Source organism: Neopelma chrysocephalum, unplaced genomic scaffold, assembly GCF_003984885.1.
Source record: "Neopelma chrysocephalum unplaced genomic scaffold, ASM398488v2 Primary Assembly neopelma1_44, whole genome shotgun sequence".
NCBI lineage: Eukaryota > Metazoa > Chordata > Aves > Passeriformes > Pipridae > Neopelma > Neopelma chrysocephalum.
In genome coordinates this window covers 1673451-1699506 of record NW_020897703.1, presented here as the reverse complement: position 1 = coordinate 1699506, position 26056 = coordinate 1673451, and the positions used below count along the sequence as shown (strand labels likewise).

Sequence of the window (26056 nt, the reverse complement as noted above, 5' to 3'; positions counted from 1 at the left end):
TCTGCAGTTTTATTTTATGAGCACCTTTCCCCCAGTTGGGGGAAAGGCTGGCAAGCAAATGTCCTCTCACCTGCCAGCAAGGACCACACCTTGGCCTTCCTGAGAACCATAGCAGTCAATAATTTATTGCAGGGAGTACAAATCTGTTTTCCAACTCTGCTCAGGCAGCAACCAAAGAACTCAAACCGCTGGTGATAATGCCTATTAGAATAACCTCTAACCTGAGCACAGCCGTTCTTAATAAAAACCAAATAGTCTTTTTTTTATTTTTTTATTCCCTAAAATAGCACAGAAAACCTGTTGATCCTTTGCAGTTTCACTGTAGGAAGAAGTGATGATTTTTTCCATCCCTCAGATCAGGACCCAGGCTGGTGTGGTATTGCCATGCTGTTGTTCCATTCCTGGCAACAGGGAGAGGACAGGACTCTCATCCCTTGCCTGCATGTTCTCACATCCTTGCTACCACAGCTGTGCACGGCCTCTTCTTTTGGTTGAATTATGTGGGACCAGGCTGGACTTCAAAAATTGGAAGAAAGCCTGGAGTTGTGAAAAACCAGAGTTTAAAAACCAAAAGACAGCATTTTCTGCAAGAGGATCTTTTTATTTTTCTAATTTTCAGGTTTGCTGATCTGGTTTAGAACATGGCCAGTACAGCTCTCTAACTAGCTTTTCTAAAAATTACTTAGTAAGTATCTTTTAAATCTAAAAAAGTGATTTTTCTCTATTACTTAAAAAAAAAAGGTCCTAGAAAATATCCAAACATATTTCTTTGGGATCTTTTTTCTGTCTTTTTATTTATTTTGTTTTTCCCCTCTCAGCAAACCCATAGGGTTTCTTTTCTGTCTCAGTTTATAGGTCTCTTCACCAAGATTGCTCCGTTCAGGGAGGGTGGGGAACTGTGTGAGTCAGCCTGCAGGACTTCTGCCCTAGCAATACTTGTGGAGTGAGGAGGAACTCCAGCTTCTGTTAATCCGCTCTTTTCCAGCAGTGTGCTTTTGTGCATGCTCATAACCTGGGATTAAACTGGGCCTTGCTCAGTGTCCTGGCTGGAAGCTTGACGGGAAGGCAGATTTTGCCTGATGGATGGGCCAGTGCAGCTGTGTGTCGTGGTATTTTCAGGGCAGATCACGACATGCCTGTAGTGAGTCCTGAGTTAATTGCATTGGTCACACTGTCAGGGTTCAGGACTGTCCCCAGAAGAGCTGTTGTACTTAATGTGCCTGTTGTTTACAAGGGAGTGAAAGAAGTGGATCAGAAACCCTTAAACTCCCTGGCCCTTGCGGAGAGAGCGTCAGTGCTTTAGGGAAAGGGAACAGCCAACAAGCTGTGGCTTCTGTGCAGGCATTGAGAGGAAAAGCTCTGTGGGTAGAGAGGTCAGATCAGGAGATAGTAACAATCTCTTCTGATCTTAATGTGTCCGAATCCTGCTGTTCCCTGGACTTCTCAAACCGTCCCACTCCCTTCATTTTCCATTCGTCATTTCACGGGGACTTAACAGTAGGTTCTGTCTCGCCATGCAGTGCTTTGTGTGAATGCCTGTAACCTCAGTGTAAAGTTGTAGAATATGAAAGCTTCCATAGGTTAGTGTGTCTCTCCATGTCTTTTTCCTTCCTGCTGTTTCTCACATGGGAATAGGGGAAAGAAAGGGGTCTGTTTTTTATCACTGAAGAGCAGAACAGTAAATCTTGGGCATTATTAAAACCATCATCAATGGAAGGATTTTGACCGTATGTGGAAGACAAGTTCATGTTATCTTTCCTTCTTCCCAGTTTGAGTCTGTATTTCTTTTTCCAAGAATCAATAGAGTAATTAAGATAAGTACAGTATTTTTTTCTGCCATAAATTAATCTGTAAAAGGGAATTTGGTAGAAGAAATCCCAGTGACATAAAATACTCTGACTAAAACTTTATCAAATCCAAACAGGGCCTATAATATTGTAAGAACTTGACTTGAACGCCACGTGTAAAACATGGAAATAAAGGCATGGACAAACCATAAAATTTTAGGATTTTTGAGGGGACAAAACATGGAAGAAAATAGACAGGAGGTGGTGATAGTCTGAGCATCCCTTCCGAAACTGGAAAGGAATAGCAAATGTGGTCCAGCTTTGCATGATGTCTAGTGAGCATGACTTGTTCTGAGGATGATTTTGGACTGTTCTTTTAGTAATAAATGGTTTCAGCTGAAATGGCTGGTAGAAGATTTTCCAGCTTCTGTGTAAGGATGTATGAAGTTCTGCACTGAATAGCACTATCCACGTGGAGTTCATTTTGAGGAACATGAGCCTTGCAGAGGAGAGAGATCTAGTCCAAACTAGTTGTTTCATCTTGTTCTGTAGGCTCCTCCAGAAAACATCATCTCACAGAACAGGTGGGTTGAAATTATTTGCCCTCTGGAGATGCTTATTTATTTGGATTGACTTCACAGGGAACCTAGACAGTGCTAGCAGGGACTTGGATAAACAGCTGTTAGATGTGTAAAACTAGGTGGCGTAAATTTGCCCTCACAGCAGTAAATGGTGAGGTGATGGTTAAACTCACCATGGAGAAAAGGACCAAGACAGGCGGGAATGCATGCACAAAACCAGTCTGGAATTTGAGGATGGCGAGGACACCTCTCACGTTGGTTACTTTAATTGCAGTGGTTGTTTTGATATACTATATGCCCATAACAGTAATGATCTTTGTAGCAGCATCCAGAGTGCTGTCTGCTAGTGGAGCTCACGTGCTCTAGAGTGAGGAGTTTGGTTAAATACACACACCACCAGATGATCGTGTCCGAGACTAAACTGGGGATAAAAATGACAGACTTCTCCATTTGCTCAAATGATACAGGAGCTGCTGTGCATACAAACTTGATAATGCATTATTCCTTCTGGTATTACTGTGATACCTGGAATCCTTTCTGGGGAGCAAAGTGCTGAGAAGTGTTTATGGACCTTTATAAATATGACACACTTTCACTTTCCTCTGCTTAGTTTGCCAGTATGACAAACTAAACTAACCAACCCCACTGAAACACTAACACTGCTTACGCAACACTTCACTCGGGCTTATTCCTCCTCGTCTCCCACTGCCCATCTCCATTCTGGTTACCCAGTCTTTGGAATTTATGGAGTTTTCTGAGATTTTTAAGGAATGGGGAAAAGGGTTGCAGTCTGGAAAGGATGTAGACTTACATCATGGTCACAAATACGTCAAGGGTCTTCCTTGTTCTTACATGGAAGAACACCTCCCTGAGTAGGATGGGTGCCAGTTTTCATCTCCTCGAGGAAGTGACCAGACCAGTGTCACACCCCACTGCCTTTGGTTCTGTCTCTGTTAAAGCAGATACTCATCTACAGCTCAATTGTTTCACAGTGGCTTTAGGCTTTGAGCCTTCAGTGTGTGCCTCTGGATCTGTAGCTAAACAGCACAGCTGCTTTGCAGAGGGCTGGTTTCACTGAAGGAACCTTTGTGGATTAACATCCAATTTAGTGTTTGTGAGGTTGTCACAAGTGATAGCCCAGCCTGACAAACAGCATAGTGAATAAAATGATGCAGTGCCTCTGTGTACTGCAGTTGTCTGTCCTCAATGAGGTACAGAGTCAAATATTGGAGTTACTAGATCTGAAGCTTCTCTTGATCGCTAACCTGTCAATACGGAAAGACTGAAGGTAGTGGGATGTAGCCATATGTAAGACCTGCCACTGCCAAGTCTGGGCTTGTGAGTGCTGGTCCTGCGTGTGAATGATAGACAGCTTGCTTTATTTTAGCTCATAATAGTGTCCTGTTCTCTGCTGCCCATAGCTACTGGATTTTTTTAAAGTGGAATTTCCACCGAAAACATGAAAAGTTTGAATAAATAACGAAAAAAGGGGCCAGTCTGTTATTTTCAGTGCGTTTCCCACTATCTCTGTTGCATCTCCAGATATGTATTTGTGCAGGCTGACTAGATCTTTCCTTCCCCCACACCCCCTAACCCATCAAACCACGTCCAGATTGCTACAATTCTGAGGTTTTCTGTTGTTGCTTCATTTGTTGGGTTTGGGGGTTTTTTGAAATTGGGACTAGTCCATATTCTCAGGAACAAATGCACCAACACCCACCAACACGAGTATAGAGCCCTGGCTACTAATTATTTGTCATTTCTTTTAAACTGTTTTTTTTGTGAAGCTCCATCACAATATCCATAGTTCCTTAAGAAAGCAACTGGGTGTTAACCCAGCGAGCAGAAAGGGTGCAGAGAAGCTGCTGCAGCCTTTGACCGGCAGCGAGCAGTCCTGATAGCATCTGTTGTGTGAGGATAAGGATTGGAAATGGCAAGGCCAGTTTTGGAACAACTGTATCCTTGTTTCTCAACCCTTGAGGACGAGGGGGACAAGTGCCTACATGTGTTGGATTTTGTTAGCTGGATCCAGTTGCTGTGTTGAGTTAATGAAGGTCATGCTATTCTGTGGAATGCTGGGAAAGCAGGAGAAGCCGAAACTGAGCTGGCCCATCCCCAGGCAAACTGGTTTTAACCAGGAAAAAGTCAGAGAATGCGAAGAAACTTCTTGTACATCACCTCAGGCGGTTATGTATTCTGTTTCCTAGTTACATTTTTTTTTTCCTGGTATCAATTCCAAAACAAACAAATGGAGAGTGAGAGAGAGAGAGAAAAGCATTCCTTAAAATAACCCTTTAACATCTTGGGCCAAATTCTCTTCTCCTTGGGCCTGGAGATGCAGTCTGTCTCTGCTGATATTGATAGGGAGCACCCCAGATCTACGCTGCAATGATTGTAAAATGAAACTCTGATCTCTTTTTTGTTCATCCAGAAGTCGTGGCTATGACTGTGACACGTTTTAGGCAGTACAGTACATAACAGGAGAGATGAGTGGGCACTGCAGGTACAGACCTCCTGACTTTCTGCTGTCTCAGCTTTTCCTCACGCTGGGTAAAACAGTACCTTGCAGGAAGGGACCCTGGCATTGTTTAGGATCTGTAGGCACAAGCTTTGATATTCAAGCAGTAACTTGGTTATTTAGAAGTAGTTGTTCAGCATAAGTGTTTCCTGTTGGGCTCACTGGGAGAAATGACACGGCCAAAGGCCACTCCCGAATGCTGCAGTTGTCTGCCCTGCCTTGGGAATGCTGAAACCTCGGGTCTCCAGTACTGACTGCACATTTTCACTTCACTGGGGCGTTTGCATTGCATGATTGTCATACTGCAATGCTTGAATAAACCTTCTTTTTTTGTCTGTGGGCGAGCACATCCACTTTCCCCTCCTACTCTGTGTTATTCTAGTCTTTCAGCTAACTTCTGCCTCCAAAAATTTAGGGAGTTGATCGTGGCCCACTTTGGAACTGACCATTTGATCCGCTTGAGAGCAAAAGTAGAAGACATTTCTCAACTTGCCTGCGCCACTGCCCTCTATGTCATTCTGTTTGGAGCTCCTCTATACAGCTCTCAAAGTGCTATATAAGGTTCTGAAAAGTATCACGTTGCTTGGCTGGGTGCTGAAGGCAGTAGGGCACACAGCCTCTCTGGAGTGCTCCCGCAGCCAGTGGAAACAAGGGTAAGCCAGCTCGTGTACATCTTAGCTTTGGCAAGGATGATCAGAGCTGTAGCTCAGCAAGAAATCAGCGTTCCCTCTGCAAGGGAAAGGTCAGGAATGCAGAAAGCTCGCTGTCTTTTTAAGAAGGTTGAAAGTTTTGAAAGTTTGCCCTCCCTTTTTTACAAAAAGAGGACAAATAGGAGGATAACAGTCCCATTTTCTGGTTTGTGTTTTGCTGGGAATGTGTCGTCTAATCTGTTTAAGGAATGGTCACGTGAAGTATTTTGAAAAATTGATAACCTCTGAGTCAAATCTGTTCCATTTAGTCCTGCTGTTTGCTTGATCACTGACCAGTCGCCGGTGTTGTTTGATATCCAGCTGACATCCCTGTTCTTTCCTGCACCTAAATTCTCCAGCCCACAGTTAAAGATCCAACAGAAACAAAAGCCATCAGCATAGACATTTCATCATTAAAACCTGTGCTGCTGGGCTCAGAGCGGCCAGTGTTCTGAGGAGTTCAGGCTGCTGGGATGTTTTTCAATCAAGGACATCCAAACCCAAGCAAGGAAGGGAGCATTGCTTCACCAGCAGAAGCACATTTATATACGTGTGTGTGTGTGCACCTCTTCTATCCAGAAGCACTGGCACAAATGCACTGTTATCAGTCTTGCTGCGAGAGTGGGTGGGAAACTATTCAGAGCAGCTTTTTTCCCACTGGAAGCCTTTGGTGTCTAGAAATCAAAGCTCTCCGCAGATGTGCGCGAGTTTTGATGAGATCTAAATTGGGAATTCTGAAATCCAGATGGAATTTGTGATGAAAACAGATGCGTGATCAACACCCTTGCCAGCTTAGAAGGCAGAGGCTGTAGCGGTGCCACGGAGAGCTTGGACTCAGTCAACCTGAGTAAGTGCTCCAAGCATCTGGCAGACTCCAAAGGCAGGTAGAGGTTCTTCATTCCACGTGAATCAGGGTCTGCTTCGTCTTCATGACTTTCACAACGTCAGCCTAGATGTTCTCCCTTTAATGCAACCCCTCTTTAAAGCCAGCACTAGTCCTGGGGTGTGTTTATAGAGGGAGAGGGTAAAATGTATTCAATATTATATAAGATTTTGTTCCCTGTCTCTTGAAGTACATTCTGTTTTAGCAGATGTTGTTACTTTTACTTTCCAAATTACTATTAATTACCTATTTTGCTTTACATTCACATCCAGATTCCGTGTTTTTTAATTAACATATTCTGTTTGCAATAAAAGAAAAAATTAGTGTAGTGACACAAAATAATTTCTCTTTCTTAGTATAGTATCCAGCCATACTTTTAGCATGGGAAATAGTGAATCATGGAATCAACAGCACGTGACGTGGTCTTTGTGAAAGACATCTCAACTGACATGGGGTCATGTTATAAGACATTAGCGTTAGAAATTTCTTCCCACTCGCTTGAACAATTTCTCTTTTGTGCGAACTTACACTGAGACCTCCCTGCCTCTCTCTTCCTTGCAGCCCGTGTTATACTTCAGTTGTCGCTTGAATTTATGTTCCAAGTTTTTCTGCATCAAATTCATTGAACCCAACAGTAGGTAATTCAAAGGCTGTACGGAAATATTTTTTCTGAAGGGCTCATAAAAGAGGCAGACTGCTGCTTCTAGCCTGAGCCAAAATATATGGAGTGAAAATTGTGCAAGTTTCTTTGCAAGCAGATGTATCTTGTCCCTGATAGAGAAGGCACTGGCTTTACAAATGCCAGGACTCCTGTAAGCAGTCTATGTCACACTGAATTAGGATTTGTTTCTGCTTCCATTGACTTCAGCACATGAACATTAATCTCCAATATTAATCAATTTATTGTCACTGAACCCCCATAAGGTAAAGAATTACACCCTCTATTTTGTAGATGAACTGAGTTGCAAAGAGATTTAGATTCCTGTTTAAACATGTGTTTAGGCACCTAAGGATGCAACTAGATGCCAAGTGAGATTTATGAAAGTGCCTTAACTGATCTTGAGTGGAAGTTTAGGGCCCAGAGAAGTGAAGGGATTTATAAATTCAGCAAGGCACAAGTCAAGCTGACTTCCCTGGTCTCACCCATGTTTGGGAGCAGAGCTAGAGCTGAACCCAGACTTGTACCTGGTGGGCAGAAAGAGCATGTGGGAGAGGAAAGCTGGGGCCTTGCGGAGCCTGTGCCTGGCGCTTGGGGACAGCACTGCTCACACAGACACATACAGCCACTATTACCCCTCTCTGTTTATTCCCACCCTTGTAATTCCATCAGCAGCCACCCTTCCCACCTCAGGTTAATTTTCAGGTGGATCAATTCCAGACGCAGCAGAGATACAGCTCCAGGACCCATGGAGGTGTAATGACTGCAGAGTTCCTTTGTCCCTGTTGTGGCTGTGTAACCAGGAACACAGGGAGGGATCCTGAATGAACCGTCTGTGCTGAAGAAAGGGATAGGAGGTTTAGCTGTATCGCTCTGCAAAATATTATGTAACTGCCATCATACAGTTAAGCACATATAGAGGTCTCAAATGTTTGCTTTTTTAATTTTTTCAATTTTTAAAAAATTGTGCCTTTAGTTTTAAACAGTGCCTGTTTCAGAAATTGATGATTTAAATGAGTTCAATGCTTCCTTAGTTCCTGATTCAGAAGACTGGCTTGAGACTGGTTTACTGGGAACGAGCTTGCTGTGGAAACCACTAGGTGGAAATGACAAGTAATAAATTTGTTGAAAAAGGCAGCTTGTAAGCAGGACCAGAGTGAAATTTGAGTCAAGTTAGATGAAAATGTTGGGGCAGAAAACACTTCAGTGACACTGTAATGGCTTTTGATGTTTGAAAGCAGAAAACATTTCCATGTTTGTTTTAAAATTATGTATTTCAGCTCAAAAGGACCAGCACTTAAAGGGGAGGGTTATACAGCTTAGAAATGTTTTATTTTCTTTTTACTCAAATAAATGTGTCAAGTCAACTCCAATGATTTTCATAGCAAAAGGAACATTTCTGTTGGTTTGACCCATATGATTATTTCTTTTTGTCTTCGGTAGTGACTGCAGAAACTCTGTTTTCCTTATGTCTCCCACCAAACTGAAAGTTGGAGACTGGAATATTCCACCTCCATGTGTGCGGGGTGCAGCTGCCTAAAATAAATCCCCAAGCTTTAAGCATCTCAGGCTCTGCCTCCATAGTAGGTGCTTTATTCTTGCCCTTTAGTGAGAATCCCATGTTGATGGTATCTTTAAGGAAGCAAATGATCCCAAAGCCCCAGGCCAGAAACTTGGCAACGGAGTAGAAAACGAGGCATTGCTGCATGAACAAGTCACTGTCTGCAAAGACTCTTTAGCATATATGCACAGATAATGGTGGTTGTGAATGTTCCAGAACATTAAAGGAAGTCACTGAGCACATGAGAGTAGGTAAATGAAGCGTGGCATGTGATATATAAAATTATATGTCCTCCCTGAGAGTACCCACAGCGCCTTCCCGAACCCCTCAGATCCACTTGGGCAGGGGGGTAGTTGAATCTAACATGGTTCTGACCGTAACCTTCACTACTAGAATTGTACAGGTACATACACTTGATAAGAGTGTGACAAGGGAAAATTGAATGTAAAGTCTGCCAGACAGCCAATAAATTTGCTTTATATCTTTATCTTTTCCTTGCTCGGCAATTATTTCAGCAGGTGCTGAACTGCTTTCTGCCTGCTGTAAGTGAGGGGACTCAAATGACCTACTGTAAATTCTTGATATCTCCTGTACTTATGAGAAGACATAATCATCTGAGAAACTTGTATATTTACTGTGGATTAAGATGATTTTTTTTAATAATGCCTTTTTTTTCTAAAAGCCCAAGATTGGTCATAACTAGTGTTAGGTTGCTCAGTACTATATAACTGAAATGTGTTCGTATTGTCACCAAATAGATAACAATCTATTTTTAAAATAGTGGGGTGGAGTTGCTGCTCAGGTCCTTCCACATTATTTCTGTAATTCAGTGTAGACAGTTAATGACAGCATATCACTATTAGGTTATAGCCCTCCTAGGTCATAGTTTTTAGAACTGTAAAGCAGGAGTTGCAGGGTTTCACAGGCTGATTACAGGCAGGTTTATTGTTATTCCTTACACTTAAATCTGCTAGGTAAGTTAAAACAGCCAAGTAGGAGATCTGGAATAGCAATGATGTGCTTCTTCTATAGAGTACAGCTATTAAACTATTGCTTATTGGACATTAGTATTCTGCATTTGTTACCTGCAGAGCTACTACAGGCAGTAGTTAGAGCAGGCTTTTACTGTTTCTGACTTCATGCTACGGCGTTCTCGCTTGTCTGCACAGTTGACCCGATCCTGTATGTCATCAGGGAGGAGATGTTTAACTTGTGACACTACTAATCCTTTCCTGAAGGCTTTTCGTTCTTCCTGCACGTTGTCCTTTCCTTGCTTTTGTGAGCTGGAACATGCTTGCTCAGCCCAGTGATGAATTCATGTAATTACCTATGTATGTACCGAGGTCCTGTTGACTTTAACGTTAAAGATCAGTGATTGCTTAAGTATTGCACTGAATCAGGACCCCCAGGCGTTTTCACATGCACAGGCTAACTTGGGAATTGGTGCACCTTATTGTAGTTCTGCACCGATGGGACTGGAGAGCAGGCAGGGGACACTCCCGCGGCCCCGCCGGCACTCGGCTGCAAACAGGGATAGCCGGGAGTGCAGCAGCCCAGGGGGGGAATCCTGCCCCCAGGTCATTCTGCAGCCACAGCTCACCTGCGGGGCTTTGCATTTGCACGAGTGGGATACGTGGAAACAAGTCATGATGTTAGACTGAGTTCAGTGTGGGTATTTGGTTAATCCATTTCCAGAAGGTTGGTCTGTGTGCAGGTGTGACACAGGCAGAAGCACATGTCCCTGTGAGCAATCTCTGTCCCAGTACAGCTGTGTGTGTAGCTGTACCTCTGCAGAAACCCTGCTTGCAGGAGCTCGTGTGGCAGCGTTCTTCCTTTCTCAGCCAAGTTCTCATGCAAGAGTAGGGATGATTTTCTATGTGTCCCCTGTACATGTGCTTGTCTCCATGTTTTCCTGTTGCTGATATAAGTGCAGGTAACGAATGCATTGGGGTAGTGCTGTGTTTCACAGGGAAGGTTTCAGTACTGTCAAGCCAGAAGAGTCTAGGCTGGTCTTGGTATATGGAGGCATCAAGCCTTCAGAGAATATGATTGTCCTCAGCTGGAATGACTGACAGTCCTGGGAATCACATTTAAGTTACAAAAACCTTGGGTATCCAGTACATATGTTGTTACAACCCAGTAGATACATTATATATTCCCCGTAGCGACTCATTTGTGTTCCCTTCTAATACAGTTTGCTCTCAGAGTAGTGTTTGCCCTTTGAAAGAGGGGACGTGTTGCTGTTAGAGCAGTTCCAGTCTGGGCTTCTGCCGGAGCTCTGTGGCATTGCTTTCCCAGGTTGATGATGTAGGGGTGGACCTTGGCTTTCTCCATCCCTTCAGAAGCCATCCGTGCTGCTTCCTCACTGCTTTGATATTCTGCCAGCTGAGGGAGGGAAGAGCCATTTATAAATATTTCTGGTAATACAGTAAGTACTCTCACATGTTTTGCTCACTCATTTTCCGTATCCAGAAATCTATCCGACCAGAATCAGTTCACTCTCTTTTATTAGCAGAAATAGATCCACAACAATTAAAATTGATTAAAAAAAAAAAAAAAGGAAGAGAAGCAGTAGCAGCAGCAAGCACAACATCATATTGACTGACTGTGTGTATATTCACACTGGCTTCCAATGCATGGATAATTACCCCTCAGAGATCGTGTGCTGTGTACAGTATGGTGATGGAATTATGCACTTTAAAGAGCTTTAGTGAGCCCCTTAGGATGTCAATTCCTTTCCCCTTTTCTTTCTTTTTTTTTTCTTTCTTTTCGTTGCAGGGAGTAATGATTTTTAAATGCACATGACCCACCCTCAAAACCAAAGTAAGGTATGTCAGTGATGTTTCATGTCTCTGGGTCTCACTTTTCTTGAACTGATGCAATAGAAGTGTACCCATGAGATGAAATTGTATGGTCACAGATTCTCTTGGGATTGATGACCTTCATTAGGAAGGGGAAAGGCGATTAGAACTTGGATGTTACTCATTCTGTTTGGCAGCAGGTACCCCAACTGGAATTCCTTCAAGGAAAGAAGGAAGAGTTAATGGGTGCAAATCCATAGGAAAGCAGGCCTTGTTGTTTTGTCTGGTCATGGATCACCTGACCTGAACACTAAGAACCAGTGGTGATGGTTTCTCTGACCTCTTTGTTGGAGTCAGTTCAACTGTTTTGATTTGCAGTTTCATGCAAAAAAAAAAAAAATTAAATATTGCGTATACATTTCAGCCTAACTTGTTTTTGGCAAAGTGAAAAGCAAGTGAAAAACAGGGCCTCATCGTAGGAAGTGTCAAGCCATCTTAATTTTAGGCAGAAATACCAGCTCCTCCTAGAGGAAAAGAGCCAGTCTGTAAATAGCTCCAACAGATCCTTTACCCAAGCAGACAAAAGGGTGACGTGCAGGAGTTGTTGCTAATGACAAATTTCATCTTTCCAATGGGAATGTGTCACACACCTGGGTTTGGGTTTGTCAAAGGTGTGACTCGACGTTCAGGCAGGGGTGTTTCTTGATACACTCAATGAGCAGCTCTCCGGAGCCATTGGAGCTCTTGGGAGAACATCTCCAAAGGCACTGTCACAGGAGTTGAAAAAGGTACCTACTGAAACACAGTTGTCAGGACTGATGTGCTCCTCTTGTTCTGGGACTGCGGCCGTGTTTATGGATTTTATCTGTTGTTGACATCTTTAATGAATGTTTGGTAACAGCAAGAGGTGCTGCATCCTGTTCCAGCAGGCCCTTGTGTCAAAGGGAGGGCTCCCTAAGACAACTTGTTGACTAAAAAGAGACTTTTTAGCTTGGACAGACTATAGCAACTGTGAGGTCCCCACAGCTGCCCAGTTCCTGCTCAAGGATGAATAAAGGTGGGCCTGGGAATGCTCCCAGAAGTAGGTTGGTGTGTACAAGCCAGGCCTCTCCTGCTATCCCCTCATGGCCCTGTGTCCCAGGGGGTGCAGTGTCCCCCCTCTCCCCTGTCACCTGGGCTGCAGAAGCCAGAACTAGTTCTGCCGTGCATCAGAGCCCGTGTGCACGGCTCTGTGTGGTACTTGGACACTTGGTTTCCACAGAGTAGCTGAGTTTATGGGGCGTGTTTGGGAAAAGGCTGCATGTCTCTCCTGAGGAAGTATCAGATGCTCCAGTGTATGTATCTGTTACATCTCTAACTTCCTGACTCCTCTGGAATAATGCTCAAAGCCACTTGCAACAGCTTTCAGCTTGTTGGGGGCTGATGTGAACTCCTCAGCAGCCTGAGCTGTATCAGCTCGGGGTTCAGTCCTGCAGTCCCCAGCCTGTGGGGGTGGAGCAGTCGATGGGGGGATCTGCTCAGTGCTCCTGGGTACTCTGGTGAAAATGTGGTGGGTGCTTTTTGTGTTTCAGTGGGTGATAGAAAAAAATGTGTGTGTTTGTGTCCCTGTTGTTATTGTGTTAATCTAACTGGAGGAGACATTCCTTACTCATTAGAGATGTAAATTTTTAAGTACCTAATTATGTGTTTTACTTGCCAACTCCCTCCAGTCCCTTTCTTCCATGATCCCACCACCCTCTTCCCTTCTCATTCCCTTAAATATGTGTAGATGATGAATAGCAAATCTTCTCATAGAATTCTTCAGGAATATTTAGTGTAGAGTGTTGCTTTTGTTTGCTTTTCTGGTGACTTGGAGATGGCATGGTGAGAAAAGAAACATGTGAGCTAAACCTGTTGGTTTGAACATTGTGTCAGAAAATATCCATAAATTGCAAGTTACTACACAGATGTATAGATTTAATGAGACTGTGTAATGCCATTTATTTATGCTAAAGAATCTGACACATACGGTACTGAAAAAAGTTAATACTCTAAGAGTTATTTTATATTTTTCCATTGCCATCTGTCACTGCCTACATAATAATGATACAGGTGAAAGCCTAGCACTGCTTTAAAAAAAAATCAGAATGAATAGTCATTTAAATGTCTTGCTGCTTTAATAGCTGGTGTGTTTTAAGTTGTGGGAAGGAGGCACCAGAGATACCCTCCCCCCATTTTTAGTATATTAAAATTTGGGCTTAAACAGATTTAGATTCTTGAAGTGACTTCTGAAAATGGAAAATGATTATAAACTGTTCTGTCCTTTACAACTGGAAAAGTTAAGGGACTAAACCGGATTCTGCCATGCTCACAGTGTACTGTCAGCGTCTGGCTCTTGGAGTAGCCCTTTCATGTGCATGTGGAGATGTGGGCAAATTTTTGTGCCCTTAGTCCTGCCTTAATGGGCTGAGTTCAGAACTGCTGGGGTCTCTGAACTGTGAGTGGGTCACTCCAGATCCCCAAATCCTAATCCCTGTTGGACATCTGAAATCAATTAAAAAATCCCCAGTAATTCGGGGAAGTGCACTGTTTTAGCCATCTCAACTGAAGATACTTGTCTCAAAGCAACACTCTGCTGACAGAACTCAGCATTTAAGAGACATTGGCTTTTAGGAGTTTTCCTTCAACACTACGTAGTCACAGTGTGGTTAGGCAATGCTGCCTTCCCTTTTATTTCTCTTAGTCACACAGGAGTCCAACACAGCAAGGACTGTGAAGGGCACAGGGAGAAGTCCCTGTGCTCAGACATTTGCAGTGATCCAGGGCTGCAAATGGTCCCATACCTGGGGATCTGCACTTTGCTTTGTATCAGCCACCTGCCTCTGAGGGTGCAGGCAAGGCTTTGGCTCAAACAAGTAAATGAAACAGGTTTTGTTGTTAATCTCCTTTTTACAATGTAGTGACAAAGACTGAAAATATTTTCGTGGCAGGTGCTTATCCTATAATTTTCCATGGGTTGATGAGTTGGGGAGGTGCCTCTTTTAGAGGAGGACGTGGCTAGGTCAGGTTGCATTAAGATGATTTAGAGTTTATATAATGAGAAATAAATAAAACTTTTCCTGAAAGCTGTGAATGATGATGTGTAACTTGGTAATGAAAGCCTTTCACTGATTTAAAATAATGTCTCTAGTGGTAAAAATGCCAGAAAATGAAGCAAAGTACCTGGTCCAGACCCAGAGAAGTGATTCCCTTGGCTTCAAACAATTTTTTCAGGTGTATTTCCAAATATAAATGCAGATCCCTAATGTAAGTTCCTTATAAATGAAATAGTCATTACTATTACAATTACTACTCTTTGCGTATGCTGGAAAGCATTTTAGGAAGTCCTGCACTTTTTAAGAAGCAGAGATGACAGTGAGTGAGCAATGAGGTTTTGGTCTCTTCAAATGGATGTTATAAATCACTTTATTTTTGTTTATAAGGGAAGATCCATATATAGCTGTAGTTTGTCAGCACTTTCCATTACAAACTTCTAGTTTTGGTACCATATAGAGCTCTCAGCACCCTTTTATCAAATCCACTTGGGGTGAAGGTTGTGTCGTTGCTCAGTGAGTGTTTGTTCTGCTCTCTTATTAGAATCTGAACTGGTCTTAGCAAATAGAAAGGTGTTCATGGTTTAATGTTTTGAGAGACAGTGTTTCACTACAGGAATGAGCCTGCTTTTATTTTTCCTCCTCTCTGTGCTTTTCAGTGTGCATCAGAAGTAACTCTTCTGAAGTATAACAGAGCTGTGCTAGGAGAGGAGGCTGACAGTATTTAATGTTGCAGACAATAAGAGACTTGCTTTAGGTTGGCAATGGAAAGGGCTGTGTGAGACCCCCCACAGCACCGAACCTGCCTCCTGCGCTGCACACTGACTGTGAAATGAGAGTTTACAAAATGAAAAGGGGCCCTGGAGAACACCTACTGAGCACCACAGCCCCCCCAGCATCACCTACCCCCCTGAAACAAGCCTAAAGTCATTAAAACAAAGGCAGAAAGTCCTAGTGGCTACAGGACAGAGCAGGGGAGCACAAGAGCTGGGCAGGTGTTGTGTAAAGGCAGAGAGTTTGTGAGATAACATTTGTCCAGGAAAGCATGTTTCATGCAACAGAAAAAAAAGAGAGGAAAAAGCAAAATCCTACTCCCTCTCACCCCATCAAAACAGCGAAAAAGAGGAAGCAGAATAAATAAAGATATACCCAACAGTTGATCCTAATTTGACCTTAGGGAAAAAATCCCTGAGTCCAACCAAGCCTAATAACTGACTTAGCTGGAGCATCCATGGAGAGGGCAGCATCTAGGAGCAGAGTACCACTGTATTCATTCATCTTTCATAGGGATCAGGTTCTGGCACTGCAAACGGATAGGGAGGATGGGAAAGGGAAGCTCCTCCTTGCATCTGTAGGGCATTGGCAGAAACCTCGTATTAAGTTAAGCACAATATTTGTTGCACCATAATTGCTTTGTAAGTGCAGGCAGAAAGGGAGGGGGAGGCTGGGTCACCAGGAGTACTTTTCCTACCCTGGGATATGAATACATGACTCTCGCTTGTGTAAGTACAAGTTGCGTAGATGCATTTGTGGGTGAAATTTGGCCTGAGGTCTTTCTGGAGAGGAATCTTGCGACACTGAGCAATCATATATATTCAATTAGGAGTTCGTACTCCAGCCAGATGGAGCTATGCAGCATGGGTGACCTATGGTGAGCAAACGGTCATGCCTAAAGGCTGGGCATCTGGGGCAAACTCTGGGCTGGATACTGCCATCCTCACACCAAGGTACTCCTTACAAGGTGTCCCAGCCTGTGGACTTCAGCAGGGCTCTCACTGAATGTCACTTAAAAATCATTGAAACCACAGAATTTGCTCCTGTGATAGAAAAGAGATCTCAGGTCTTAATGCTGCTCTTTCTGGGATGCTGTCTGCTTAAATCAGAGCTCTTCCAGCTGTAGCTGTGGTCTTTTCAGCTTCATATTTGTATAAGCTTTTATGGCCATTTGAGCATAAAAGTTGTTCCACAGGTTTCACTGCTGCAGTCTTCATTCCTTGTGTCTGGCCCCAGTCAGCTGGGCTGGGAGAAGCCGCCTGGTATTTTAGAACCATTGCTACTGAAAGCATGCAGTCACATCCAGGGTGCTGCTCCACATCAGCCAAAGCTGGTTGTTGTGATGGCACAGTATCCCTGGCCGGGGGCCTGCTTCAGCTGAAAATAGTGGATTTTTCTCAGGAGGATCAGTTTTTAACTGGATTGGTGTAGCACCAGTTTCATGAGCACTGGTGCCGGTACAAAAGATGGAAGGGGTGGGGATCGAGGGAGGATGGCAACCACAGTTTGTGTCAGCTAAAACCTGACTGAAGCTTGGCTTAGCTATGCAACCACATCCCAATTTAAACTAAACTTGGGTGTAACAGACCCGTTAGTCTACACTTACTGCACACACCACCTCCAGAAGATATGAAATAAGTCTTCTGTTGCATTTAGTGAGAGTTTAAATTGACTTCAGAGGTAACAAGCTTAAACTGAGATTCTTCAATGTGAAAACTAAAAATTTCTAAGGATCCCTAAATAAGCTGATCAGTTCTCACTGAATTTCTGGCGCATTAACCACCTCCATGTGGGCTTGAAGAATCCCATTTGTGGCATGCAGAAAAGGACTCGACACAAAGCTTCTGAATCATTCCCTTCTCCTTTTTATTAGTTGAGAAATATTTGGTTTGATTTAACTGTATGAATGGACAGAACCCTGCAGAGGTCACTGTGACAAGGCGATGTCACCATCTAAGATTTGCCCTAAATCTTTGGCAGCTTGCAATGAACAAATTTGACACCCAGCATCGGGGATGTCCATGAGTAATGGAAGAGGCCCTGCTTAGGCTTTTGGCACTTGACTTGAGAAAGGAGTTGGGTAATTCCCCTCTCTTTGCAGGTGACGTTCACCCTCATTTGTTCCATCTAGATACAGCTTCATTTCTGTCTGAGCCTCCAGAAAGCCTCAATCTACTGTGAAAGCAAAACTGGCTCCCTTGAAATACACCTATCTAACCCTCAACTGAAACATCTCCCATTTCAGTGTTGGTACGGCAGCGTTGCCCACAGGTGTCATTGAAGAGACATCTTCTCTTCTCCTGAGGGTCACTGTTACCAACCCTGCTGGTGCCCTGAGTGGGCCTGACTCTCCTTTTTCCTCGGCACCACACCTGTGCAGCCTTGGAGCAGTACCTGCTTCACACCAGTGCAGCTCAAGGAGAAGGGGAGGCCTGCTCCTTTCTCAGGAACTAAACAGAATTTGCTAAAGCTAATTTGCTTTTTAGTGTCAACTTGTTCACTAACTACTTTGTGGCTATGAGGTGACGACAGAGCTGATTCTGTGCCTGGTTCTGCCGCCGCTCGCCTGGCATTCTCAACCCTTGTGTGTGTGCCTTTTTAAAAAGGGAAGGTTCCTTGGTGCTGTCTTGTTTACACATTTAATAGCTCAAAATTAGGCTGAAAAGAACGTGAAAAGCCTTGTTAAATAAGACCCAAATTCTGCCAGCAACAAGAAACTCAGAGATGAAGTTTTCTTTCAGCTAAGACCATTTTGTATTATCCCAGGAGGAAAGTATGTTTGAACACGTGTTGAAGTCTCTCTACACTTTTGGAGTGATGTAAACACCCTCTTTAAGGACCCTTTTTGCTACCAGAGTGCTCTTGGACTGAACAAGAGCCAGGGCTCATTGTTTCCAGCTTTTGGCATTCCTTACCTTGAACTTTAAAAATCCATGCAGACAGGAGGGTTCTCCCCCCTCTCCTTAAATTTTCATTTTAAAAAACACTCATCAGTTTGCCATTCCAGCTCTTAAAATTAACTGTATTACAGTCAACACTGCTGAGTGCTTTCAATAGTATAGAAACAAGGAGTTTAATAGTATAGGAACGCTCCACCTCTGAGGTTTGCCCTGTGTAAGAACTGGGTACCTGGGTTCAAAACCTGTGAGAAGCTGGGTCATTTTTTATTTGTCTCTAGCTGCCAATTAGCAATGTTCATTAATCCACTGCCTAGGAGAAGTGCATGATTAAAATAGACAGTGTCACTGACCACTGACAAGACAATATGCAGAAGGCTGTGCTGTAGCTGCCTGTCATTGTGCTGCTGTAGTTAGAGCTCGGTCTCATTTTCCAGGGGGAAGTAAGAATTTCTTAGTTTCTTTGCATCCTGGTGTAAAGACAGACACATCATCCATCCAGGCTTTGAACATTGCATTGCATTGTGCCCTGGGCAGGGAGCCTGCAGCAGACCCTGGGATTGCTTGTGCACCACCTGCCAGCCTCTATCAGACAGGTTTGGTTAGAGAACATGTTGTGTCCGCAGTCACTGCAAATGTCCTTCGCTGTGTTCGCCCACAGAGTCATCCAAGGCTCCTTGGGGGCGGCAGATTTGAATTCTACCTCCTCAAGGATGAGTATCTGAAGCTGGGCCAAAGCTTTGTTTCCTGCTGGTGAGAAAAGAGGGAATGGGGGAGGAGGCGTGGGAGGGCTTGAGGGGTCAGGCTTGATGTGCTGCTCCGGGGGCAGCAGGAAGGGGCTGGCGGTGCATGGCTGCTGCCAGGAAAGGCTAACCCCTAGCTCGAGACCACAAACCCTTGGTGGCAGTGGCCAGCTTGGTTTTCCAAGGCCACAGATAAAATAAGCAATGACCTAGGACAGCAGACAGTGGAGGAGACAGAGGGGCACAGTCCTGCTGCCTGCTCCCTGGTGTGTTGGACAGAAGGAATTTTGTTCTGTAGTGGGAATTGCACTCTGTTTGCTTGCTTAAGAAAAAGATGACCGGTGCTTTAATTTACACCCCACCTGGGGATCAAATCTCTCAGTAAGACCAAAGGGTTCTTTTCCCCCAGGTCTCGCTTTTGAGGGAAGGAAATTTCCATGACAGAGGATGAAACACTAGGAATACTTTTCTTAGGTGGATCTTCCAGCTTCTGGTTTGTAGCCACACTAATTTGTGGGTGAAGGAAATATTTTGGTACTGAAAACTTGCCCAAAAGCTGTTTAACAGGGAGTTGCAGTTTAATTAGCACTTATGAGGCATTAAGAATAATTGTATTCAATTTGGCCACTCAGGATAAGGTGTGATTCAGGATCAGCTGGTTGGTACTCTGAAAAAAAAAAAAGAAAAAGGAAAAAGAAAGAAATACCGCTGTGTGGACTGGTGAATATGTGCCATTAACTGGGAAAAAGTGGAAGAAACTTGTATTAACTGGAGGGAAATGGTTTGACTTCAAGTTCCTTATTTTGTAGTGAGCTGGATTACAGTTTATCCCTGCTGTCTCTTTCTCTGTCATTTTTTTTTTTATTTAGGAGATGTGCCAAAAACTTTAAAAAAATCCATTTACTTATTTATGCTTTGCACAGGAATGAGAAAGCCTACCACTTTTAGCAAGCATGTGAACTAGAAAGGCAAGGGAACACAGGGTGAAATTTTATGTGGAGGCTTGTGTATAAGGAAGGGTAGCCATCAACATCCCCTGAATATTTCTTTTTTCTTCACAGCAGAGTTCATTGTGCTCCCTGAGTGCTGTAGGTGAAAACAAAGACAGTGCCACTACTAAATGAGTGCAGTTTCAAAGGCTGGCTGAGAAAAGAGAAAACAAACTATATGCAGTTTAAATGCCTGTTTGTATTCAAGCTACCACACAGGCTAATACACACACCAGTGTGATGTAAGGCAGTGGAGATGACCTGATTAGCAAAGCCCTTGCAAGGAGCTGAGGAGATCCCTGCTGCACCAGTGCTCCCTCCTTGGGGACCTGCGACTACTCCCAGCCGAAGGAAACCTTTCCCCAGCTGCCAGAGGGTTTCTGAAAATGGCAGTGGCAGTGCTCCGTGTGTGCCTGGAGGTGAGGGAAGTAGGAAGAGCAAACAGCCCCGTAGAACAGCTGGGATGTTGTGAAGGATGCAGCATGAATTGCTTGGGCTTTGTGAGCTCCGTTTGCAGGAGTTGCTGTGTGTTTGGGAGGCTGTGCTTCGGCAAACAGCTCACACAGTTTGGTTGTGCTGTTCATCCTGTTGCTTGAAAGCCGTCATTCAGTGCTAGGGCAAGATAAAGTAAGTGGTCTTCCCGTTTGAAGGCTCTTGCAGCCTTGTTCTCATGTGTGCTGAGCAGGCAGAGGTCCACAGCTGCAAATGGGAAGTCGTGGTGCTCAGCACTAACTGCAGTCAGGTGTTAATTATTCCAAGTCAGAGAAATAGAGACAGAAATCCATATATGTAAGAAGACACATAAGATCCATGACTTTCTTTCTCTCCCGTGAGTACATATAAATATACAGAACTGGTATGTGGGTTTTGGTTATTTTGTGCATTCCTGTGCCAGGAGAGTGTGCAAGCTTGTGGCAGTGACCCGGGGTTTTGGGTTAGGAGCACAGGGCACTATTTCTGGCTCTGCCGTAGCTACTTGTGTGGCCGAGTGTATTAAGTCCTGCTCCTGAAGCCAGCAAACCATTTATTCGGGCTTCATTCTCAGACTTGCTGAATACCCCAAAAGGCTGCTATTATTGGAGGGAACTGCCATTCCTCAGCTCTCAAAGTGGGCTTTCCATAAATCACCAGCACGTGCTTTCCGTGGGGAGGTGGGGTCTAAGACCTCGGCTTTCTCCCTGCCAGCCCACGGGGCTGCCAGAGCTCCTTCCCCTCTGCTCTTTCTCCCTTCTGCTCAGCCCTTCCACCAAAGGTAGATCCTCCTGGTCAAGAGGCTGTTGGCTGTGCCAGCCACCATACCTTGGGCTCGGCACCAGCATGGGATGGCTTCCCATCGCTTCTCCAGCTGCCATGGTGGGACAGGCCCCCTCATGCTCCCCATGGAAACAGGCTCCTCTTGACCTGTTTCTGCCCCTGGCCACCAAATGGGGCCAGGTCATGGTTGTGCTCTCAGTCTGGGCTGCTTTTTCCGTTTTTTAAATCAATAAATGCATCTTGTGGTGACAAAAATATTAATTACCTCCTATAAATGGTGCACTCAAATATTTCATTGTGCAGGCTGTTTGGATGGGGGTGCCTGTGCTGACACAAGTCTGCTGTGATGTGATCCAGCAGTGTCCTTGCACTGGATGGGCTTTGCCGTAATAGTACTTTCATTCCTTAGCTCCCATTAGTGCCTTGATGAATAGTGGAGGATGTTTCAACAATTTTTTATGATTAAAAAGCAGCATCTTACCGTTGCTTGGTCTCTGGTGCCTTTGCCCTGTTCATTATGCTTTGCCCGGGAGTAACAGCAGTGATTTAGAGTTGCAACATCAACATCAGTCTCTGAACCTTGTGTTTTCTGGGAAGGGGAAGAGAGAGGATGAAGGAGGAAGTCTAAGTAGTAGGGTTTTTTCTTCTGACATTTCCAGGCTGGCTGTTTGAAACTGTGATGCCTCCCAGTGATTAGACACATTTATCATAACTCTGACATTGAGTTCCTGGACAGGAACCCCCTGACAGCTGCTCTGGAGCACACCTGGACAGGGTTTGGAGGCACCAGCCAGGCCCAGGGCACTCATTTGTGCTCCAGGTCCACTGCTGTCACTGGCACTCGTGCTAATGGCCTTAGTACAGAGGTCAAAGACTGCTTAGATATGAAGACTGAATCACCTCCTTGTTAAACCCCTCAGCAGGATCAAGGCTTAGGGAAGCAAACACGTGGGCTTGCCTTCTGGCTGACACTGTGGATGGAGGCTGTGACTCTGAGATGGACCTTTTGGCAGGTTCGACCAACCATTGAGGCATCAAAATGGGGGTGTCTGGTGATTAAAACACTCCTGCACTGACACCCCTCTGTGAAAAAGCCTGGTGTGTTCATTTCCTTTAAAGACTTGCTGATCCCGCAAGCTCTTGGTGGTTAGAGGAGGTTTATCCTGTCACCTGAGGATCACAGAAATCAGCAGTGAGCCCGTCAGTCTTACCAGGCAGATGTGAAAGATCTTCAGCTGCGCGCATTTCACTTGCAAATATAAATAATCCAGCAGTGTAGGTCTCGCTGCAGCCCTGTTTGCCTTGGCAGTGTCCCATTGACGTGAATCAGAAGGTGGGAGCAAAAAGCACTGGAGGCTCATCCAGAGCCTGGTCTCCCCTCTGTCAGGGAACCTGTCCGTGCAGGCAGGGTGATTTGGAGATTACTGGCACAGCCCAGAACTTCACTGGGTCCCTGCATTTTGAACAGTCCTGCCTTGTTTCCTCACGTTGTGCCTTTGGGAACCTTCCTCTTGGGGCACTGGGCAGGAGTGACCTGGAGGGAGCAGCTGTGGTTATGTCCTTTGCTCCTGTGGCTTTGCTTCCTTGAGAGGAAGGGAACTCCTGTGTTTCAAGCTGAGAAGCAGGAGGTCAGTTCTTAAGCCTGCTGCATCTCTGCAACTTTTGGTAGGTCTCTGAATCACGCCATGCCTGAGTTTCTAAGCTGTAAAATAGGGATAGAAATGAAGAATTTTTTAACAAAAATAAGGACTTGAATAAATAAGCAGCTGTAACTTGTGATGCTGTCACCACCACAAGGTTCTCATGTCGGTTTGAGCTTCAAGGCTTTCATTTAATATTGATAACAATAAAAAAGTTTGGTACGATATTAGTGATTGGAAACTTAGAAACTGTTTTTAATTTTAACATGATTTTAATTATTTTTTTTTTTTTTAATTTCAGCAAATTCAGTAAAGCTAGAAATGCAAAGTGATGACGAATATGACAGGAAGCCCCTGAGTCATGAAGATGAGATCAGAGCTCACGATGAAGGAAGCAGCCTGGAAGAGCCCTTCATCGACAATAGCGAGATGGTGGATAACAGAAAGATCCAGGAGCTATCAAGCGAGGGAGGAATCCGGCTTCCGAATGGTAAACTGAAATGTGACGTCTGTGGCATGGTTTGCATTGGGCCCAATGTGCTAATGGTACATAAAAGGAGCCACACTGGTAAGCAGCTGAAAGAAAACCTGATGACTGCCTGTGGCGTCTGATGTTGATGTTGCCTGACAACTCTTCTCTCTTCCCTTTTCATTCTTGGGGTTCCAGGAGGCTGGGGAGGGGGGGAATGGGCTTCATTGGTTTTGTTCTCTTCCTGCTCCCCAAATTCTGGTGATGCTCTGTTTCTGGCGAGCATGGTGCTTCCTTGACTTTGATTTCCAGCCTTTTGTTCTTAAAAGCAGCACTAAAGTCTGGAAATTGCTTTTCTTACTGTTCTTGACTGGGGACAAGATGGTGAGAGTCATTCTCTGGCGTGGAAGGGGTGTGTATGTGTGCGTGTGTGTGTGCATGTGCAAGACTTTTGAACCTTTAAGGTGAGTCTTAGGTGGCCTTCCTTTGGAGGTGCTCACAGGTGGGCAAGGCCAACGGCTTCCTGGGGATCTCCCACCTCCTTTGCAAGTGGCTGGGCCTGGGATTAGCAAAGCCCATGGGGGGCACTCATTACTCACCCGTCCTGTTGCCAGGGTGGGCTTGCTGTTCACTGTGTGACAGCTCCATCAGGGAAACCTCACCTGAAGCCCTCCTGGGCTCCCCCACACCAGCCAGATACCATTCTGGGGGCAGCTTTCAAAGCTTACTCTTTGTATTTTTATTAGCATTAGTATTACTACTGTTTGGAGACCAAAACAGCTGACCAGGCTTGAGGGTTTGAGTTCAAGAGGTGGACGGAACCTTTGCAATGTGGTGATTGAGTGGTCTTTATGGCTTGAAAGATGAAGCCTTGAGCTTCAGGGAATTTTTGGGGAGTTATGGCTAATATGATAAAATGGGATGCCCAAGAGGCTGGTAGTCTCTCCCCTCTGCTGAGGAGTGACCTCAGGTGGGAATGACAGTCACTTCCAGCAGAAGTACAGGTGGTGCCAGCAGATGATGCTCTCTGGTAGTGCCTTGGATTCAAAAAAGCACTTAAGCTTGTTCTTAACTTTTATGAGATTTAAGCACATGTAAGTCACCTGAACTGCTTCAATATAAGCTTAACTTAAGATCCACACTTAAATCTTATTAAGTTTAAGCACGGTTTTTTGTGGTGGAGCCTCAGTGGGTGTTTGTTCTTCATATTCTTTGGACAAAGTGAAAGATGCTTTGCTTTTTATCTTTGTCTACTATTATTTAATGGGTCAGAGACTCACACTGACTGAGACATCTGCGAAGATATAAAAAGTGAGGGGTTAAGGTAGAGAAAGAAAGACTGAGTAATTCCTTTGTAAACCTGGTAGATTGCAGTCAAGGGTGCTCTTGATGGGCAAGAAATCAATAGAATTTCTGTACGGAGAATTAATAAATATATATTACACAGTTAATGCCCTGTATATATAAGTTGTATTGATAATAACTTAACATAAGTGTATAATGCCAAGCATGGCAATATCATTTATGATGCAGTCCTGATTTCAGAGGAGTTACGAGAGAGGAAAAGCATTAGCTGGAGAACCAAAACCTTGATTAACAATTTGACATGCTACTGCTAGGAAATGGAGAGGGAAGTGAGAATGTAACAGACTGAGTCCCCAGCTTTCAACCTCCTGAAAAGTTTTCACTGGTGCTTGCACATATCCAAGCATATGTATTGTAGGTGCATCAGAGTCCACATATTTGAACTCCAGCAGCTAAACTAGCCCTGCCAAATTTAGATTTAGGTACCTAGTTAAATGGTCTGCATTTTTTGAGATACTGAATAGCTAGTGACAAGCTGCCTTTTTCATGGTAAAGAACACATGTAAATTCCAAGTGAATGGAACAAAATCTCATCTGCGTGAGGGCAAGACGGCCGTACGGGGGTGCATGGGCAGGAATTGCATAACTGGTAGCTTTTTCCTTGGGGCTACTGCTGGTTCCTCGTAGAGCTCTGACTCTTTTCCCATCAGAGCAGAGGAGCTGGGATGTACTGTTCTATACAGATGATTTCAAGCATATAGAAATGGCATTTCTTTTAATGTGCAGCTCGGTGCTCTGCTCTCAGTAAACCAGTTGGCAAATTTTGTAGGGGATTTTTTTTCCCTCCACTTTGTTTGTTTTTTGATGCGTGCTGCTGCTTCACTGTCCACAACAGAAGGGGAAGTTTTCTTGGATTTCCACATCCTTGATTTTAAGGAGTATTTTTAACACACTGGTATATATCTTTTAAAGTGCAGTATTTTAAAATATATTGCCACTTCCTCAGCAGCTGGGCTGGCCCTGGCTCTGGAATGAGCCCTGACCTGTGGGAAGGCTGGTTTTGCAGCCCTAGGGAGAACGGTGGAGGGAAGGGAGGTTGTCCCCAGTGAGTGGAAACGGATGACATTCTTCATCAGCTAATGCAGCTGGCATGTGCATCCTTACCTCTCAAAGCCAAGTTAAGTATGTTTTGGGAGCCGAATCCTGCCTTACTCTCCTCTTTACTTGCACACAATCAAAGCATGGTCTGGCCAGTTGTTTGCATTGGCAAAAACTGAAGTCCTTTTCCCTTCCCCGAAAACCTGTCAGCATTCTATGTAAATCACCCAAAATCTTGTGGTCCCATAGCGGAGGCTGTAATTTGTGTGTGTGCTGGGATGAGTGTGGCTTTCCTTGCACCAGGGATCCAGGCTTGGCAAGAAGCTGTGCCATATGGC

The 26056-nt window shown here is 44.4% G+C and overlaps 1 protein-coding gene across 7 annotated transcripts in view; it reads left to right on the top strand.

Annotated features, from left to right (window-relative positions):
• The window catches only part of IKZF2 (IKAROS family zinc finger 2), a 119375-nt gene that overhangs the window by 38387 nt on the left and 54932 nt on the right, over positions 1 to 26056 (top strand). For 5 of the 7 annotated variants that reach the window (XM_027678017.1, XM_027678014.1, XM_027678011.1 and 2 more), the window contains one exon: positions 23148 to 23414. In XM_027678017.1, coding sequence (XP_027533818.1) covers positions 23148 to 23414 — 267 coding nt within the window. The remainder of the gene's footprint in view (positions 1 to 23147; positions 23415 to 26056) is intronic. The other 2 variants (XM_027678016.1, XM_027678015.1) reach the window with 1 other exon arrangement.